Source organism: Mustela nivalis (assembly GCF_964662115.1).
Source record: "Mustela nivalis genome assembly, chromosome: 11".
NCBI lineage: Eukaryota > Metazoa > Chordata > Mammalia > Carnivora > Mustelidae > Mustela > Mustela nivalis.
The window spans coordinates 105,945,978-105,967,649 of NC_139030.1; the positions used below are offsets into that span (position 1 = coordinate 105,945,978).

The following is a 21,672-nucleotide window of genomic DNA, read 5'->3' on the forward strand; positions in this document are numbered from 1 at the left end:
CATATTTGATAATACAATTCTGTATAATGAAGAATGCGTGTTCTGTAGGTAAGACACTGTACTTAACACTAATACTGATCTGTTTGGGCCTAACTACAGTGTTAAGTCCAAAGGGTGACCAGAGATTATGAGACCATTGCCATTTAAATATATACACACGTTGTAAAAATATACTGAGTTATTTGTTAAATGTTTAACATCTTTGAACTTTAAAGACATTTAACAAAGAGTTGAAAGATGGTGATCTGTTTCAATCTTCAGTTTGATTTTAGTTCTGGAGACAGATGTTTGCTTATCTTAAATTAATATGGTTTCCTATGTCCATGTTTGTGTTGATAGATGTATATAGGAAGATAGTATGATTGATTTTTATATTTGAAAGTCTCAGTGTGGAAATAAAAGCTGACTGAACCATGAAAAGTAATTCTGTTCTTGGTGATCTTTTACGTGACTGGTAACGACAAGTCCTAGACTTGTCAGATGTTGGGTGCAGTCTTTTGTTTGCAAATAAGGTTGATAATACATACTTCATTAAACTAAGAACTAAAGGTGAAAACATTTTTCATAATTCCTAGCATATTTATTTAGTAAATTTTATGTGCAAAATATTTGGTGCTTTAATGATGTATTGAAAGATACAGTTTTCAAACTTTCCAGAATGTTTCTAAGAAATAATTTAATTCTATATCTGTAATTATTTCTCTGTATTTTTTTTAGAGATTTTATTTATTTTTATTTTATTTATTTATTTATTTTTATTTATTTTATTTTTTAAAAATTTATTTCTTTTATTTTGACAGAAATCCCAAGCAGGCAGAGAGGGAGGTGGGGGTTGGGGGTGGCGGGGAAGCAGAGTCCCTGCTGAGCAGAGAGCCTGATGCGGGGCTCTATCACAGGACCCTGAGATCATAACCTGAGCTGAAGGCAGAGGCTTAACCCACTGAGCCACCCAGGCGCCCCTATTTCTCTGCATTTTAACAGGAGGAATCAGTTTTTTTTAGTTGCTTATGTCTTACATGGAATAGTTCTAGAATCTTTGCATTGGAAGGATTTGGGTGGTCAGTGGTCTTCTACCATAATTCTTTGTGCAGCAGTCTTTCCTACGATTTTCCTGACAAGCTGTTTTTCCAGCTTCAGTTTGAATGCTGCAGTGATGGGGAACTCATTACCTCATAGTGTGTCTGTTCCATTTTGTGGGTACCTTGGAAGCACAGAAGGTTCTGTTTTCTGCTCTGCTAACATCTACCCAATAAACATAGTTCTTCTTTTGTACCTGCATGTAATGTCCATGTGAAAAATCCATCAGAGATTTGAATATGATTGAACACTGCCAGTTTCCTTAACTGTTCATCTTATGACCTAATTTCCAGACAGCCATCTTTGATCTAGTTACCTTCCTCTGGACCACTTCGTATTTTTCATTGTCAGTCTTAAGAAGGCCTAGACTGGACACTATTTTCAATATCTTAACATCTAGATTACTGTAAAGCTTTATTGAGGTAGCTTAAGATTCTCTTAGGAGTTTTCTTTCCTTTTTTAAAAAACGGGTATGTGAAATATATACCATATATATTATATTAATAAAAAACAGATTAAACTGGAAGTCAGCGACCTGTCTTAACTCTGGATCTAAAGTTATGTGATATACTTAGTTGTGTGATTTCCTTTTCATTAAGAAGAGAGGGTAGACTAGATTTCTCCAAGTTTCCTTCTATTGCACAAATGTTGGGAAACTGTTTTGAACAGATGACTATGAAAGCCTTGAACAGTATACACATTAAAGGGTATTCTTTTTTATATTTCTAAATTACTATTTTGATGGGTATATGTACATACATTTATTAAACTAACTTTGCAAAATAGGGATAATGTGGCTTGAAAGTCTACAAAATGTGTTTTTTACTTTGGGAGTTTTGGAGAACTTAAACTTTGAGGAGGACAACGTTAATAATTTTAAATGATTTTATAAATGAAGTACTATCATAACAAGCATAAACTTGAATCAGGTATATTTTTTTAACATTTAAGGCAAAAACTCATGATAGAATCTTATTAAAACAAATTCAGTTTGCTAATATTCAGTTTGCTAATATCTTTAGGAAAGAGACCTAACATTATTCTTTAAATTGGTATGGTCTAATGAATCATGTGGTAAATTCAAATATTTCTAATTAGTAAAACTTAATCAATTAGAAATCATGATCTTTCATGACCAATAACTTCCTTTAAGTTCTTCTAATATTGTTATCCATCTTAATATACAATACTAATGTAAAATGAAAATTAGGATTATAATATTGTTTTTCCTGAGGCTTTATAAAGTATGTAAATATAATTCAAGCATGTAGTGAACTACAAATTTCTTCATAAGTCAAGTTGATCTTTCTAAATCCCCTGTTTTTAAAATTAATTTCAAGATAGTTTTAGCAAACTAAAAGAAAATATGTAAAAGTTTACAGTTCTCAAAAAACTTAACATTGTTCCTGTTTTTTAACATGTTGGGCAAGTTTTGTTCCACCCCTCCCCCAACCAAGGCAAGGTTCTTTAAGACTTCTTGTGGTTAGAAGGGTGAGGCAGATGCAGAAATAGACGTCAGCTTCCTTTTTGGTTTACCCTGCCCCCCTCCTTTCACATTTTATTGTCTATTCTAGAATGCAGAAGGGTAACTACTAGACTTTTTCACTGCCGGGAAATCTAGCCAGCTTTGCCTTTTTAGGGTATGAATTAAGTATTATTGTTAAGGGTTTTTAATTTTCTTAAATATTTCTGTTAAATTTGATATAGGAACATAATGTATGTAAAAGATTGTTTTTATACTTCTGAACCACAATTAACATTTTATAATGGGAAACAAATACTTTTTTCTTCCTAAGTCATCTGATAATTATGGTAATTAACAGTATATTAATTAATATATGTGTAAAATGTTATTGGAATCTTAAAAAAGCTTTAAAAAATATAAATGCTTTAAGTACAGGACACAAAATATCACGGTATATGGTCTTGTAGTAGGTGCATCATAACTCCTGCATTCATTCAACAGGTGTTTCAGTTCCTCTTATGTGTTAGCAAATGTAGATTTTATAATAACTGTAGTACTGGGGACACACAGAGTCTCTACCCTGATGGGGCTTTTACTTAATCATAAATACTGACAAATAAATAATTACCAATATCATTCGGTCACCTTTGTACGGGATTAATGAGTTGTGTACCTATTTAAGAAAGCCTCGTAAAAATACATGAAAGAATTTAGATAAACAGTGTTACTAGTTAATTTTGCTCATTGTTCTTGAGAAAATTCTGGCTTGCAAATATATTTGTAAAATCACAGCAGAGTTTAATTGTCACAGTTGGTAGTGTAAACTGGGTGTATTTTTTGTTTTTGTTTTTTTTTTCAGATGGACAGTTTTCTTGGCTAACTTGTTTCTGTTTACTAAGTTTTACAAGGTGAATTTCGTCATAAAACCCAAAATTTCCTTTCTGTTTTAGACACATTTTCACTTATAAATCTAAATGAGAATTGGCAGAAGTGAGTTGTACTTCTTAAAAAAACTATCTTAAAGGGAGGAATTGTTTTGCAGTGGTTAGAAGAGAAAGCTAGGAATTCACATTCCATAATTTAATTCTTGGCACTCCAATTCCATATATGACCTTTCAGGAGACATTTAATCTTAGTCTTATTCAATTTATCCAGTATAAAATCTATAAACATGGGTGGTTTGAATACAAAGTAGAGACTGATGACCTTTTTGTGTACTCATTGAAATACATTGATCTGCATTGCTTTTGCCATACAGTGAAAAAATACCTTATGGTTTAAATTAGGCATTCCAAATCTTAAAGTTCTTTCTAAGAATCAGGTTTGTGCATGCAAATTTATTGAACTGATGTAGTTTTGGTCAATGTAGAAGAGTCAAATTATAGCTTGGTCACTTTTTTTTTTTTTCTTTTTGGTGTTAGTAGCTATACTTTTTCAGCTTGGTTTCCAGTGCTTTTCACTGGCACCAATATAGAAGAAATTTGGAAAATAAAGAGTAGGTATCTTTGTCATCCTGACCCTTGAGAATAGCAAATAAAATGCAGTCAAGCAATTTATTTTGTCCCCCATCCCCACCCCAAACATCAAGTTTTCCTTGCCAGGCACCTGAATTGGGGAAAGAAGGGTTGTGGAACAAAAGTTCCTCTCTGAAGACCCTTTATTTATACCTCATTTGTTAGTATCTACAAAGCAATTTGAGCCTTAGGATACAAGTTCTTAATTTTGGATCCATGGACTCAGGTTTTGAAGATTTGTAGATGGGCTTTGAAATCTAAAAACCCTCTGGAATTGTATGTATCAATATGTATCAAAATAGCTTAAGGTCTTTGGGGAAGCTAGGTTTTGGGGATATATATAGGCTTAGAACACACATTTGCCAGTATCTTTTTAAATTCTTGCTGAAATGCTAAGCACTTCTTTTGGAAAGAGCCAAACACATACTTATTCTAAAAGTGATAAACATGACTTTAATGGGTAACTATTGAGAACTATTAAATTTTCTTAGTTGATCGTGAAGTATTTCTGGATACATATACCTTTGGTATTGTTACAGGCTTCATAGACCACTGGGCAATATTAAGATATTTACTGGTAAAATCAACTGCTAAGTTAATGATAGAAAACTTCAAAGATTGTTAAAAGTGGTGTTGAAAGGCAAAGTAATTACACTAAGAAAATTAAATGTCAAATACTCATTTTAATCTTTTGTTTTTGAAGGAAGCTATTTTGATTAGAGAGCTAGTGTGGTACTCTATTAAGGGTACAGTTTTTGGAAGTAGACCAAGATACATATACTCTCTGGGGTCTGTAAAATGGAATATCACTTACTATATAGGATTGTTATGGTATTTAAACACAAAAATTTATATCAAGAATATGGCATGGTGTTGGTATGCAGAGAAGATCTCCCCCTACAATGATAATGTATTGAATTAATAGTGATGAACAAATACAATTCTGTCTTATCCTGTTATTACATTTGCCGTTTTCATTTTTATGTGATAGTACTATAAATTTTATAAAAGTACATGTAGTATTTGATTTGGTTAAGAGAAAATAGATAAATTTCTAATGGCATAGTTGTTTGAAAGGATTAACTCAAGTTGAAGTTTTAACTGTGTCTGTATTATACTAATAGTGTTCTTTATGCGAACATTAAAATCGATTATCTCCATTTTCCCTAGAGGAAAATTTGCTGTGGTTAGACAGTGTATATCAAAATCTACTGGCCAAGAATATGCTGCAAAATTTCTAAAAAAGAGAAGAAGAGGGCAGGATTGTCGAGCAGAGATTCTACATGAAATTGCCGTACTTGAATTGGCGAAGTCTTGTCCTCATGTAATTAATCTTCATGAAGTCTATGAAAATGCCACTGAAATTATTTTGGTACTGGAATAGTAAGTATACACTTTAATAAATTTAAATAAATTTATTGTACTTATTTTAAATGGTGGATAAGGTGACTTGAAATATCAAGAATAGGAGTGATAAAAGTGTGACAAGAACTTGTAAAGATCTCTGTTGATAAAATACTAGAAGGACATACTGTATATTCGAATATTCTCATACATACACAAAAACTAAACAGCAGACACACATGGGGCGCCTGGGTGGCTCAGTTGGTTAAGTGTCTGCCTTCAGCTCAGGTCATGATCCTAGGGTCTTGGCATCAAGCCCTGCATCAGGCTCCCTGCTCAGCAGGGGAGTCTGCTTCTCCCTCTCCCTCTGCCCTGCTTGTGCTCTGTCTCTCTCACAAATAAATAAATAAAATCTTTAAAAAAACAAGCAAACAAAAAACAGCTCACACACAAAAACACTGAATGACAACACAACATTTGGGGGATGTTGTACAATAAGTAAATTTTCATTGTTTTATAGCATAGAAAGTTGATGAGTTTTTGTGTGAAACTATCTGATGGATAAATAGAATTGAAATCATTTACATATTTTGTCCATCTACTTGAAAAACACACCGAAGGTGGCTTGTTTTAACAAAGCAGCTGCTTGTCTACAACTCACTACTTCTGGTTTCTGCTAACTTCTGCAGTTTGCTTCTTGTGTTATCTGTTCTTTCCCTCCTCTTAGCTCCTCCTGATTTTCCATTTTCCATAGCTCTACCTACATCCCTCTTTTATGGGAAAAATGGCAATCCTACAAAAGACTTTGGTCAGCTTGCCAAACTGAAAAAGAAGAGACAGTCTGGTTGGCTGGCATTCATAATATTTGTTTGATTTTTTTTTTTTTATTTAAACAAACAACTCTTAGGATACTTTTCCTGGTTATAACAGTAAAATCTATATATTGTGTTAAATTTAGAGGATGTAGAAAATAAAAATCATATGTAAATTGTGGTTACTCTTCTGGCATATTCCTGTAGTTTAAGATTATTCTTATTTTTTAAAATAAAATTGTGAGTTTGGGAGTACTCTATTGTAACTATTTTTTTCACTTAAGAATATATTATGTGCATTTTTATAGGTATGATATAATGTTTCTAAAGATGAATTTTCATTTAGGAAGGACTTTCTAAATTGCCTTTAAAAATCTGGGTAAGAAGCCCCAGATTCAGAAAGGCTAGATGTTTGCTAGGCTTGGAATTAAAATTTGTTGACTCATTATAATAATAATTAATATTTACTGAGTATTTACCATGTGTCAAACACTGTGATAAATATTTATATATCTGCTTTGATCTCTAAAACTTCTGTTGTGTCCAATAATTTATATGGCCTAATTTAATTCTTATAGCAATCCAGTGAAGCAGAAGCTAAAACTATTCATCATGTATTATTGTATTACAGTAAAGGAAACAGAGGCAACATTTTGTCCTAATTTATGCAGCTAGTTAGCAGCAGAGCCAGAGTGGAATCCAGGCAGTCTTGAATTTCAGGAGGTACCCCTCTAAGCAGCCTCCTATCTTACCTCATACATCCCAGGCACCAGAGAGAGCTTTACATTCTTTTTCTTAGCTTTTCTTATATTTTTTTGACTATTTGAATTAGTGGAGAGTTCTGGCTAGTTGAATTAAACTTAGTGAATGTGTGCTACATGGACTGAATTTTGTATTGGCAGAAAGGAGAAGACCGCATGTATGAGCAGCTCAAGTCAGTCACTGGGTTCTTGAAAACCATCCTTCCTCCATGTTCTAATCCTTCAGTCATTCTGCTCCATCTCACTTTTATACCCTGGATTTTCATATCTTAATAGGGGATATAAATCCATATTTTATACAGTTTTCTTATATTTCAAATTATTTGATCTGTTTCTTATCAAATAATTCTTGTTGAGCAAAAACTCGTTCTAAGAACCTAAGCATCATCCCTTCATTTTATTTGCTTATGATTACATTAGTAATATTATCTGAAGTGTCTTTGCAGGAATATTTAGACCACTTTCTGTTTTAAGAGGGTTTGTTTCATTCAAACTAAATAGTATAACCAGAAAGGGAGGGGGTAAGGGTGTCACTGGCAGCCTGGCCTGGGAAGTCCCTCTTCCCTGAGGAGACTGAGCAGGGCTGTGACAAGTAAATATCTGATCTGCAGACCACCAAGGGTAATCTGTATATAACGATTCATAAAGATTAATTTATTTTTTTTGTAGGTGAACATGAATTTCTAATATTATCTTCCTATTTTCAAGTTCAGTTCTAAAACTATAAATTTTATAGCAAACTAACCTTTTAATTCTGAAATTGTCTTTACTGTCATACCTTGAGACAGGTACAAGTTTTTTATGAATTTTCTTAGAGTTTCAGGAGTTTGGGGAATTTGAAGTGTAAGTATAATTGGAGTTTTCACAAGTATCCCTTACCAGCTGTGCCATACAGTCTTCTCTGGAATATGGTAAAGTGCAAGGCAGCAAATCTCTGCAGCCTCTCACTGGCACAGATTGGTGGAGACGGCTCAGTTACCAGTTCCGTCTGCGATGTGACGGGCCAGTGCTGCCACTTTCAGGGTAGGGCTCAAACTGACCGCCATTACCATTTCTTCTTATACCTCCTAATACACATGACCTGCTTCTCCTCTTGTCAGTCAGTGAGACTTCTGAGTTTCAGTTTCAGCCACTCTGAAGAATGACTGTCTATTCCTTCCTTCCTTCATTCATTCAACAGACTTTTACTGAACACCTTCTACCTGCCAGACACTCTCCTGTTTTGCCACATAGAACATGCTTTACTTGAGATATTCTTAAACATACCTTATAAATTTATTGAGTGACCTCCCAGATTTTTTTTGCATTTTTTAGATTTTATCCTCAGGGAAAAAAAATTCTGTTGAATTCAGTTGATTTTTATTTAGTTTTACAGATGGGAAAAGCCAAGTAAGTGGCTGATCCTAAGTTTTATTGCTGGTAAATAGCAGATTTGGGATTTATATTTATATTATTTGATTCTAAACCTAGGGACTTTTTTCTGTGCCTTTGTCAACATTCTTTAGATTTTCAATTCTTTTAAAAATATAATAAAAGATTTGTGAAGCTGCAATACAGGGTATTGGTTAAGACTGCAGATTTTCTTTTTTATTTTTTTCAGTGTTCCAAAATTTATTGTTTATGTACCACACCCAGTGCTCCATGCATCACACCCAGGCTCACCTACCCCCCCACCCTCCTTCCCTCCAAAACCCTCAGTTTGTTTCTCAGAGTCCACAGTCTCTCATGGTTTGTCTCCCAAGAATGCAGATTTTCACCCATATCATACAGCTTTAGACTCTAGTTGCCCATTTACCATGTGACCTTGTACAAGTAGCTTAACTTCTTTGTACTTGTTTCTTCATCAGTAAAATGGGAGTAATAGCCAACTACCCCACATGGTTGTCATGAGAATCAAGAGATGGTATTTATCTCTCTATAAACGAATAAAATGAAGAGCCAGAGCTGAGTTCAGTGTTAGCTGTTATTTTTATTGCATCATTAAAGCAGTCATAATATTATTGAATTATAAAGCAATTCAATTTTATTATCTATACAAGTATTGGTACTCAAAATTTCAAATACTCTTGTCGTTTACTTTCTTCCTTAAAGATCTCTCCCGCCGCCCTTTTCCCCAGTTTCTTAAGTGTCTGCATCTGTACAGAGAGACTAAAGTTCCGATAGTTTTGTCTTTTACGTAACACTTACACAGTATTTAAAAGTCATTTTTAGGTCAATGATTTTTCAAGTTTCTATTATTTGAATTTTATTTCAGTGCTGCAGGTGGAGAAATCTTCAACTTGTGTTTACCTGAGCTGGCTGAAATGGTTTCTGAGAATGACATTATCAGACTCATTAAACAAATACTTGAAGGAGTTTGTTATCTACATCAGAATAACATTGTACACCTTGACTTAAAGGTAATGTAACATATGATTCTGAGGAACACAACGTCTTTGCTCCTTCTGCTCTCGGGGCGCGAAACTGCAAGCTGGGCCGGCTCGGGAACCACGGCCCGTGGCACTGCTCTGTACCGCGGGGCTGCTCTTCGTTTGCCCGTGGGCCGCACCGACTGACATGAGTATTGGCAGAGAGGAGGAGACCTTATGTGTGAGCAGCACGGAGTAATCACTGTGTTCTTAAAAACCGCCATCCCCCCATGTTCCAGTGCTTGAGTCATTCCATGCCATCTCACTCTTCCAACCCGGGTTTTCTCATCCGCTTCTAAATACTCTAGTCGGAGTTCCATCTCTGAAGATAACCTCCTGCTAGTCCTTGTTTCTTTGCTCCCTAATGTCCTTTATCTTTACCTCGAGACTTTTAGTCTTTTGGCTCTTTTTCTTTTTGGCCCCAAGACCATTCAGGCCACTTACTCCTCAAGCCCTGAAATACCACTTAAACTTACTGTTATATTATTATCCTTTCTCCATATCCTTCCTCCTCAGCATCCAAAATTTCAGTCAATGTGTGTCTCATTTTTTGAACATTGGACTCTTCTCTTTCTATACACTTTTCCTGCTGCATGATCCGTTGTCCTTTACTATGGCTTTCACAGTAATGATGATTTCCAGTTCTCCTACCTAAGCCAAGACTTCTTTCATAAACTACACATAGATGCCATTGGGATATCTTATAGAAACTTTAAAATGTACATATGTCAAATAAGACTTTTCATCTTACCCCATTTTCAAAAGAAAAAGAAAATCTGTTCATCTGTGTTGGTTACCCCCGCCCCCCCCCCCCCCCCCCATTGAGGAAAGGTAGTATTTACCTTAGACCTTACAGGACAAATAGGAGCATGTTTTTTTCTTTTTTTTTTTTTTTTTAAACTTTTTATTTTTTATAAACATATATTTTTATCCCCAGGGGTACAGGTCTGTGAATCACCAAGCATGTTTTTTTCTAAGGAGAGTTTTTTCTAAGGAGGATTTTTTCCTAAGAGACCAGTCACATGTATTACATAATACCACATAGCACTTGTAGTCAGGGATGGCAAATAAACTTGGCTTTATATATTCTAAAGCCTGTGGTTGACAACAGTAGACCTAATTACCCTCGCCTCCTCTCTTTTAAGGTGTCTGTGACTTAATAATAAACAAGCATGGGGTTTTCCCAAAGTCAGACTTCTGATTCTTCTCACAGACTTTGGGAGCAGCACCTCGGCAGCTATATGGTTTATGACGGTGGCAGGGAATTTTGTAATAGACCGCAATCCATTGCTTTATAAAGCAAAGTCACATCGTTCTGAGAACTATGTAGCTGAAGCCTTCCACACTTCCATATCTCTTATTGTCTGAGCTAAAAACCTGGCAACAGTCAGACCCAGAACCATCATACTATACTGGACCATTTTCTGTTTCCAGAAATGTGTAGGTTTTTTATTCCTTCACCTTCTTTCATGCTGTTTCCTAGAGCGCCTTTCTAACTGACATGCTCCTATTTATCCTGTAAGGTCTAACTTAACTCTCATCTCTACAGGAAAAGCTAACAGGCAAAATTGAGAAGTATTGTCTTTATTACGGAGTATATCTCATGTCAATTAATCAATCCAAATATTCATCTAACTTCTTTTTTGTCTAAACTAATAATCCTCTGAGTGTATTTTTAGCTTTATTTATCATTCGAGTATAAAGCTTTTCCTAAATAAGTAGTTCAGTAAATATTTGGTGAATGACTCAATGAAATGTGTAATAACTAAACAATTTACCTTCAATCTAAGACTAGTATTCTTTTATTGCTGTATATTACTTACCATTTTTTATTGTGCTTTATTTAGCCACAGAATATATTATTGAGCAGCATATACCCTCTTGGAGATATAAAAATTGTAGATTTTGGAATGTCTCGAAAAATAGGGAATGCTTGTGAACTCCGGGAAATCATGGGAACACCAGAATACTTAGGTAAGAATTTCTTTTTATTTTCTACACCATTTTGAAATTTATCAACTAAATGAGACTCTCTGAAACTATATTTTAGAGCATGTAATTCCAGGATATATTTAGTTCAGGTATTTTAATGCATTGAAATTGGGTTATGACACATTCAAATGAACTTTAGTGTGCATAGGATTATTTAGACATTCACAATGATTCACAGGACATTGGACATATCAATTCAAAGGTTAATGTTTGTGTGTAAAGGCTTAGTACATAAAGAAGAATGGATGGAGGGGAAATTAGGGAACCGGAGAAAAAGAAAGAGGGGGAAACAGTCAGACGGTCCTTTATTTTATTTGAAGCCTGGCTGTTGGATGCTTTTCGTTTCTACTTCTGTCCTGGTCCCAACTCTGAATCTGTTTACAACATACATTATCTTCAGTTTTGCAAGAATTGTTAACAGGACTGCTTACTATTTGTTGCTGCTGTGGTAAAAATGTGAGGTTTTGCCTAGGATTGTAAAAAGAGGATTTTGAAGAAAAAGATGCCCAAAAGAGCCCAATATTAGATAATCTAAGGATATTGTACTGTATCAATGAATTAGATCATGCAGATGAAAAAAACTGAGTTCTGTAAAGCAGCACATAAAGTATTTTAAAATATTTATAGTAATAATATTCTTAGGCTTTTTTGTTGTTGCTCTTATGACATTGATATCCCCATGTGAGCATTGAAAAGATAAAACTAAACAGAACAGGTGCTTCTCAACAAGGCAACTGACTTTCCTGAAATGAAAAACCAAGCAAATTACTAACTTTTGAGTGCTAATAGGGGCTATAGTGTCCTAGAATAAAGGATTGTAATTATAGATAACACAGCTCACAGAAGTATGTGTCAGGTTGTAGATTGTGTGACAGACAGAGACTGACAAATATATATGACTCAAAGTCTTTATTAATAAAAATGTTAGGTTTTAGGAAACGATTTCTCTTTGGAGAAATTATGAAACCATACTGCCAGACAAGAAAGTTATTATTCAAGCACAAATTCTAGTTTGGACTCAACTATTTTGGAATTTGTGATAATGTTTACAAAATATAGAAAATTTATTTTGCACTTAGAAAGCTGGCAGGGAAGGAAAAGATGGGAAATTAATTGCATAGGAATTTAGATTTTTGATAGTTTAAGAGGAATATTTGATCTACTTGAAAATTTAAAGCACTTCTAGGAAGCATAATTTGCTCATTATGTTGTTATAGATACATATGATTTTCTTTATCCTGAAAAGAAAAACTTAAATTAGTATGATAAAATAACATTGACTCTTAACATAGAGTAATAAAACTAAAATTTTTAAATTCTAGTGTCTAAAATTTTACTTCTTCCTAATTGTTTTTCCTAAGATTGATCTTAATGATTAAAAAAGAAACCTACAGGGCGCCTGGGTAGCTCAGTGGATTAAGCTGCTGCCTTCGGCTCGGGTCATGATCTCAGGGTCCTGGGATCTAGTCCCGCATCGGGCTCTCTGCTCAGCAGGGAGCCTGCTTCCTCCTCTCTCTCTCTCTGCCTGCCTCTCTGCCTACTTGTGATCTCTCTCTGTCAAATAAATAAATAAAATCTTTAAAAAAAAAAAAAAAGAAACCTACATAGCTAGCTACTGGTTACTCCAAAAGTGTTATTTGTACCATTTGACTATATAATTTTCTCAACATTAGATATGTTTAAATGTCTAATCACAGGATAATTAATTGTATGCTAAATTTCTATTAAAATTTGATATTAATAGTTCTTTAAAATTAAAACCAGTTTTAATTTATTATAAAATGGTTTTCAGGTTTTTAATTTTGAATTTTATTTTTTGCTTTAGCTCCAGAAATCCTGAACTATGATCCTATTACTACAGCAACAGATATGTGGTAAGGTTTCGCTAGTTACCTAAATGTTTTTGTTATACATTGCTTAATATATATTTTAGGGTTCTTTGATTCCAAATGAAAATAATAAGGTTTTCTGTAAAAGGTTGTTTTCAAGTATCATTAGTATGCCACAAGAAGACATTTATCTGTCCATTCTTTTTAAGTAATACTTTGGCTGTGAGCCAAAGATACAGAAATAAATAGGAAAAAATCCCTTTCCTGAAGGAGTAAAATAAACCAAAGTAGTTTCAGGACTGTGCAGCATGTTCTGTAATAAGGTAATGAGCATAAAGGAGACAACGGACCAGCCCCACATGGAAAATATCTGATGTAGGTCTAGAAGAACTAGGAAGGTATTTGCTATGCAGAAAACTGAGGTTGGGTTCATGCAGAAGTTTAGTTTTATGAGATGATATCTCTAGGGTATTGTGAATTTTTGTGGCAAGTGAAATGATACTTTGAATGTCAGATATCATAGGGAGTAAAACTGGAATTCCTCCTGGAACTTCAGGCGGGACCGCAGTGGGGGCCACCTCCCCAGGCCAAGTGAAGAGCTTAGACTTACTCCCTGTGTTCCATGTAACTTGTCAAGGAAAGACCGTCCTTGGCTAAATAAGTGGGAAACACGTACCATATGTATTTTTTTTCTGCTCCTGAGCACCAGACTGTCATTAATATATTTAAGGCCCTGAAAAGTTTTGCAAAGGAAAAAAAAAAAATCTGCTTGCCCAACTCTGTGCTTTGCCAAACTTGCTGACTCTATTTGCACAGAAATCCTGTTTATGACTCACAGATCATGACTGTGTCATCGATACCTTTTAGGAAATGCTGCCCTTCAAGCACCTTTGTGTTCTCAGTAACAGGTGTCTGAATGAAGGGCAGTCTATAGATACCATGATATATATTTAATACACTGTATTTATAATTATGTAACACAAAATGCATTCCCCTCATGTTCTTTTTCTGAGACACAGACTTTGAGATACCAGTTATTTTAGTTTTAATAATATAGAAAGTTTGAAGAGCAATTTAAGTCTATAGATTAACTGTAGAAGTTTTGAAAAATATGTTAAGTATCAATTTTACTTTATGTAAATATTTTCATATTAACATGCATTCTAAGGTCCCCTCTTGTTTCTTATTTCCTTTTCAGGAATATTGGCATAATAGCATATATGTTGTTAACCCATACATCTCCATTTGTGGGAGAAGATAATCAAGAAACGTACCTCAATATTTCTCAAGTTAATGTAGATTATTCAGAAGAAACTTTTTCATCAGTTTCACAGCTGGCCACAGACTTCATCCAGAGGCTTTTAGTAAAAAATCCAGAGTAAGTTATAACATTAATTTAAGTACTGTTGCAAAATGAATATATGTGTAATAACATAATAGAGTTATTAGAAGTATGCTGTCAAGTTTCAGATAAAATGGGAAGAAAGGTGGTGTAAGAGATCATTAGAACAAATCAGTTACTTCAAACATAAAAAATATGTAAAACGTGTAACTGGAAATTCTGCAGTAAAGAGAAGATTTGTGATTTCTCTCTCAATGTGCTACTAAATCCTGAAGTTCCCTAAAATAATTAAAAGTAGGTTTACAATACACATGGCTGGCTTTGTTGTGAATAATTTGTAGACAAGTAATTATAGTTATTTGGTAAGTATCAATTACCGATTGTCAAATCTTTAAAGGTCAGAGATGCTTTTTGACCACCTGCAAAAAAAGGGACTTGAAACTGTGACTTAGGACTCTTAACTCTCTCATTGGCAACCTCAGAGCAGGAAGAGGAAAAACTCACCTCCCTTTTCTTTACTCAGATCTGCCCCATTTACTTTATTTTTTAAATTTTTTAAATCTTTTTATTGTGTTATGTTAGTCACCATAAAATCCATCATTCCTTTTTGATGCAGTGATCCAAGATTAATTATTTATGTATAACACCGAGTGCTCCCTGGCCTGGCTAAAAAGTTAACACAGAAGCTGGGATATAGTGCCTTGGGCTCCCATCCTGGTTTTGTTACTTGTCAGGTCTTTTATCTCTAACAATTACTTAATTGCCTGGAGGACTCAGTTTCTTATCTGTTTAAGAAAAAAACTCAAGGTTTGTTAATTATTTTATTGGCATAATACAAGTTCAAACAAATTCTCGCCATTTTTTGGACATGAATGCTTATTTAGTAATTGTAGTAAAAATATTGTTTGATTCTGATTATATGCAGTTTTAAGCAGTTTTCATTTTCATTTATAGTTTCTAAAATTTCTAAAATGAACACAATCATTTTCTTATAATAAAAAAGGAACATAATTTCTAAAATGAGCACATTAATTTTTTTGTAATCAGAAAACAATGAAATTAAAATGATCATAAAAAATTAAGTTAAGGGAAGCCTGGGTGGCTCAGTGAGTTAAGCATATGCCTTTGGCTCGGGTCATGATCCAGGATCAAGTCTTGCATCTGGTGGGAGCCTGCTTCTCCCTCTGCTTGCTGCTCCCCCTGCTTGTGTGCTCTCTCTCTAACTGACAAATAAAATCTTTAAAAAAATGAAGGTATAGCCTCAGGAAGCATATATTCTCATGGAATTGGTGGTTGTGTTAAGGTTGGAGTTCTAGGTATTTTCTGAACTTTTAACATACCGTGATATTTAACCATATTATTTTCAAGAGAGAAAACAAAATGTAAAAATTCAAAATATTCGGTAAACATCATTCAAGAGCAGCCTTTATTTTCAAGACTTAACTGTATTGTTTTTAAGAGCACAATAATAATAGATTATATATTATATATGTTTTCTTTCAGAGTTTTGTATACTCAAGAGATTTTGTAATTTTACTAATTTTTATTTGTGAGGCTAGCATATATTCTCAAGCTTTTTGATTAGTCTCATCCATAAGCTCCATGATATAATGAATTTTTCAGCTGATGTCACTATTAAAGAAACTCTAGGTACTCCAGTCTTTGTATTGTTATTCTCGTCTGTACTATGAGTATGTGTTATTTTCATAATAAATTAAAAAATTAAGTCTATAGTATATCAAACTGCAGCCATTTCTTTTTTTTTTTTTTAAGATTTTATTTATTTATTTGACAGACAGAGATTATAAGTAGGCAGAGAGGCAAGCAGAGAGAGGAAGGGAAGCAGGCTACCCGCCGAGCAAAGAGCCCGATATGGGGCTCGATCCCAGGACTCTGGGATCATGACCTGAGCTGAAGGCAGAGGCTTTAACCCACTGAGCCACCTAGGCGCCCCATTTTTTTTTTTTTAAAAGAACTGCAGCCATTTCTAACTTGATATTTTAGTTCTAAATTTTCACTTGATGCTTTCTTTCAAAGGAAAAGACCAACAGCAGAAATCTGCCTGTCTCATTCTTGGCTACAGCAATGGGACTTTGGAAACTTATTTCACCCTGAAGAAACTTCCAGTTCCTCTCAAAGTCAAGATCATTCATTAAGGTCCTCTGAAGACAAAACTTCCAAATCCTCTTGTAATGGAACCTGTAGTGATCGAGAAGACAAAGAGAATATTCCAGAGGATAGCAGCATGGTTTCCAAAAGATTTCGCTTTGATAACTCATTGCCTAATCCCCATGAACTTGTTTCAGATTTGCTGTGTTAGCACTTTTCTCTTTGAGTTATTTGGACTGAATTTGGAATTTGAAATCTACTGCAATGTGAGATTGTAGTTTGTAGCTTCATTTATGGCATGTTTATATTGTAAGTGCACTTTTGCATAGAGGAGTTTAGGGAAGTGTTTTGATGCTAAATTACTAGTAACCAGCATAATTTCATTTCCTGTTCTAAGATACTAACTCTGCAGAGAAGAAATATTTAAATATATGACAAAAAATAGAGTTGTGCATGTGAGTCTACATGTTAATGAAATAATTCAAGTTCAAATGGGTTTATCAAAATGTTTTACAGATAAGGAAAACAGTGATTTGGGTTATATTATGGTTGAAATAAACTGAGCAAAATGAAGGCATTTGAATTTAATAGGTTCTGTAAGGTAAGTCCTATACCATGCCTCTATTGACAAAATTTTATTAGGATAATAGTGTCAAGGTTAAGAAAAATATGTACTATTTTTAGATGCTCAAGGGATTTTTACATATGAAAATATTTTAATCACAAATATTTTGAAACTGCCTATGATTTCCAGGATATATAGTCTGCTATATGAGACATGTCCTTTTAACCAGAGCAAAGAGGGAGTGAGAAACCTGATTAGGAACACTCTGTACAAGTTAAAGCAGAAAAAAGCAGCATGGCATCATTTATTTTTTTTTTAACTCAAACGTCTTTTGCCCTCTCTCAACATACTTAATAAGGTCTGAAAGAAGGAGAATTAGATGGTATTCAAGTGTAGAGGATTTTCATATTCCAGAATTTCTGGGTAGAAGATACTTAAACAAAACTGACTGTCCTCTATACTCATGTTTATTAAATTGAGTATAGAAAAAATGCTGCCTGGTTTTGGCAACTTACAGAATTTTAGATGTTTTCTGAGTCTTAGGATATACGGCAGTCATTCAGAGTTCTAAAAGTATGTGTAAAAAAAAAAAAGTTGCAGCCCAGGAAGACTGTTAACTCAGGACCAGAGTCCGTGACAGCAAGGTGGATGTGATCATAAAACCTGATGACATCAGAGTGCTCATGTAGAGTTCCAGCGAGCCATGAGACTCGGCAGAAGGCAATCTGCCAGGTGGCCTTTAATGGTCTTCTGCTGGGACCAATGTTAGTGAGAGTCTAAGGACAGCGGAATGGCTGATGACCGCTGTGCTAATAGAGGGAAATTTACTCCTTTTTTGGTTATGTTTGATGACTTTGCACCTGGTTACTATTAAAGATTCTGTTATAATATCATGTTAGGATAATTGTAACCTCATGCCCATGTTACTACATTAAAAGACATTATATTTTGACCAAAAAGAAATTCTCAAGCTCCCCCCGCCCTGTGAGTTATTTAAACCTTTAACTTTCTGAAATTTGGTTAAGATTCCAAATAACTTGAAACTTTTTTTTAAAGTCATTTGGCTAAATGGGTGACTTCCTTTTAAATCTTCAGCATTTCTTAAAGGAAAAGTTATTTCTACTTGTGTGTGCATATGTGTATATGTATAGGCTATGTATTTATGTATAGATGGATAAAATATAGTCTTTAGACAACTTTCTCTTAGAGAGTCTTTGCTCTACTATGTTGTGTTCAACTCAGGTGCCAAAGGAGCTCTCTTCTTAAGGATATGTAAATATACATTTAAATTCCTTAAGAAATAGTTTGTTGGTTCAATAAACTAGCCATTGCAGAAGCTAAATGGGGCTCTTGTATATCTAAAACTGATGAGTTTTTTCTAAATTTTTGATTATCCATTTCTTTGCCTTCCATATTAAGCTATTGCAGGTAAAGCTTGGTAAGCCATTGGTGAAAGGATTTTTATAAAAGATATTTTATTTTTAAAATTTTAGAGGAATTATGGCTTGGCAAAAATATAAAAAATAAAGAAAAAAATAAATGTTTGCATTTTAAATTATAAGCTAATTCTTAAAAAAATATACCAGTTTTCTTTTAGTCTGAAGAGTCTTAAAATAGTTCATGTTGGCCCTTAGTTAACAGAATACACAAAGTTGTAAATTTCCATGCCTTTTTTCCTAATAATTTTTATTGTAAAAAAGTAACAAATAGTTGCACAAACAATATAAAAATTCATTTTTTTGTAAAAGTGAGTTTAAATATTTTCACTGTTTGAAATGTGAAAATTAAATGAGTATTTAGAGAGAAGTTGTTAACAAATGACTCCATTTCTTTTCTCCCAAGATTAGAAAAAATGTATCTATCAAAAGTAGATGATATATCTCATTAAAGTAGGAATCTTAGCCCCTGAGGTGAGCAGATGTCCTAACACTTAAACACATCTGAAAATTAATGTTAAATTGTGATGAGTTCATAAAGTTTAATAACTTTGCCTTTTGGTTAGACAGGATTAAAAAATATAGATGACAGTTAAAATTGTCATTTTAATTTTTTTCTCCACAAAGTTTATTCTGAGCAGTAAAATTATAGTGGCACTTTAAAGACATAAGCAGTATGTGTTCTGCAGTCTATAATGAAATAAGGCACCTGTGTCAGAATGTGTATCAATACATTGCTTCCTTTAAAGAAAGTCTTGTTACTAAAAAAAGTCAGCTGATTAATGATATAATTGATTGTCATTCTGGCACAAGTTCTTTCGTTTGCAATGAGTTGCTAATAGCTCATGGACCATATTTGGAATAGCATTGCTCTAAGCAACATTTATAAATTGATATTTTATAACTGTTTACATTTCTTCTGTTTATTTTTGAATTTTCCATTTTTGTATCTGTCTTGGAAACTTGTCTTTATTCATTGTTGTATAAACAACTGTACTTTAATTTCAAATTGTATTAAAATCAGGTTATCTGACTTCCCATTTGGAGAAATAGTATCAATTTATAATTTTATAAGAGTTTAGAGAATTTTAAATTCTAATTGGAAATTTTACACAAATTATAACTGCCCCCATCTTTCATTAAATAATCATGTTGCTTAAGAATATTGACTGACATTATTATGAATACCCCAGTTTAAAAAAAAAACATATCAACTTAATGATCCTTTTGGTTAAAAATTAAAAAGCACTTTTTTTGGTCTGTGATTGTCTTTTGCTTTAAAGTATTTCTAAGTTTGTTTTTCTTAAAAGCACACCTCCTCGGGCCTGAAGGTACTAGCCTTGACACATGTCATTTTGAACTCCCTTTTTAGTACATATCTGTTTATTAGATCCTGTCTGTTAAAAAGCCTCATAAGTTTGAAAACAAGTCTATTCTGTGGTAATGATAGATATTTTCAGAAAATGTCAGTAAATGGCAGTGTGTACTACATGTTGCATAAGGATGAATAAGGGATTTTTATTTACCTACAAATGAGTGAACTGTTACTGTTGGGGTTTTTGTTTTTGTTTTTAGTTTAAATAAATTGAATTTTAAAAAAGATGAATAAGGGATTCTTAAAGAATTTATAATCTGATTATGGACTAATCAGTTCATATAACATACTGTAGTTATATCCTATAAAGTTCCCATAAATAGTGAATACTCAAACATTGTTAGAGGAAATACAGGGTCAAGTTCCTACAAGTTTCTGTTTATAACATTTTTGCCAACTAATCAATACATAACCTTGTTTTATGTAGCTTCTGTTTAAAGGGATCTTATTCAATATATATTGTTGATTCATTCCCATTAACCTCACACCAACAGCACCATAACTCATGCCTGAATGAAGCTTATCTAACAACACATCTTTTCTACATAAGGCACATTACAGCCCTGTGCGTAGGAACAGAATTACACAGCAATTAAAAATTATGATTTGGGGCTATTTTAAACAAAGAAATCTCTAACAAAAAGCACAAAAATGCAGAAAATGTGACATTAAATAGACCGCAAAATGGACATTTGTCTTACAGTATGAGAACCAAAAACAAGACTCAGCATCACTTTGCTCAACCTAAGACAGGAAAGTGTCCAGCATCTCATTTTTTTTTTCACACTGTGATCATGTCTGCAAATGACCGTGAAAGCACTATCATGTTAATTTTGGGGTTGCAAATAAATTTTAGCAAGTAAGTTCACAAGCATGGAATTAATGAATGAAGGAGGTCAACTCTACATGTCCAAATCATCATGTAAAAAGTCTGAAGTGTGATAATGAAAAGGTGTGCACAACTTAACAGAGTCTGTAGGGAGAAGAAATTGTAATGTGTTGGACTTTCTTAATTGTGAGCACTTTCTTCTCAGGTTCCATATTTTCTTTTTCTGACACAATGACATTCCCCAGTTTTTCTCTTTAGACTCAATTTTCCTCCTGGACACTGAGGTCATACATATTATCGTTACTAGATGTAAGAATACTCAAATGTAAAATAGCTCTAAGTAAAATCAGGATCATATTCTCCCTCTTTGTATCACCTCCTCACCCAAACTTTCTGGCTTCACGTTACCTCCCTTAGTTAATACAGCACTATTTACCCACACATCACAAACAGGTTTCTCTAGGTATCATTCTAAAAATTTTGTGTTCTTACTGGACCTCTTCCAATAGTCATTAATTTCTTTAAGCTTTTCAAAATTTATTTAAACAATCTCTACACCCGGTGTGGGGCTCAAACTCATGACCATGAAATAAAGTTGCTGGCTCTTTTGACACCAGCCAGGCACTCCCTAATAGTCATTAATGTCTATCAATATCTTTTTTGTATCTTATAGTTATTTTCTCTTGAAAATACCTCATATACATTCATCTAAATCTAGATTGTTTAGACATCTAGAAGACATCTGCAAACCTTTTCTATAAAGGGTCGATTATTAAATACTGTAGACTTTGCAGGCCAGTGCAAAGTTTTGCAC

General features: G+C 33.7%; 1 protein-coding gene across 1 annotated transcript in view; it reads left to right on the forward strand.

Annotated features, from left to right (window-relative positions):
* Positions 1-20,260, forward strand: part of STK17B (serine/threonine kinase 17b) — a 30,955-nt gene extending 10,695 nt beyond the window's left edge. The window contains exons 3-8 of the mRNA XM_082689053.1: positions 5,227-5,439; positions 9,228-9,372; positions 11,229-11,355; positions 13,199-13,247; positions 14,401-14,580; positions 16,582-20,260. Of these exons, the coding sequence (XP_082545179.1) occupies positions 5,227-5,439; positions 9,228-9,372; positions 11,229-11,355; positions 13,199-13,247; positions 14,401-14,580; positions 16,582-16,864 (997 nt within the window). The 3' untranslated portion in view covers positions 16,865-20,260. The remainder of the gene's footprint in view (positions 1-5,226; positions 5,440-9,227; positions 9,373-11,228; positions 11,356-13,198; positions 13,248-14,400; positions 14,581-16,581) is intronic.
* Positions 20,261-21,672: the final 1,412 nt, after the last annotated feature.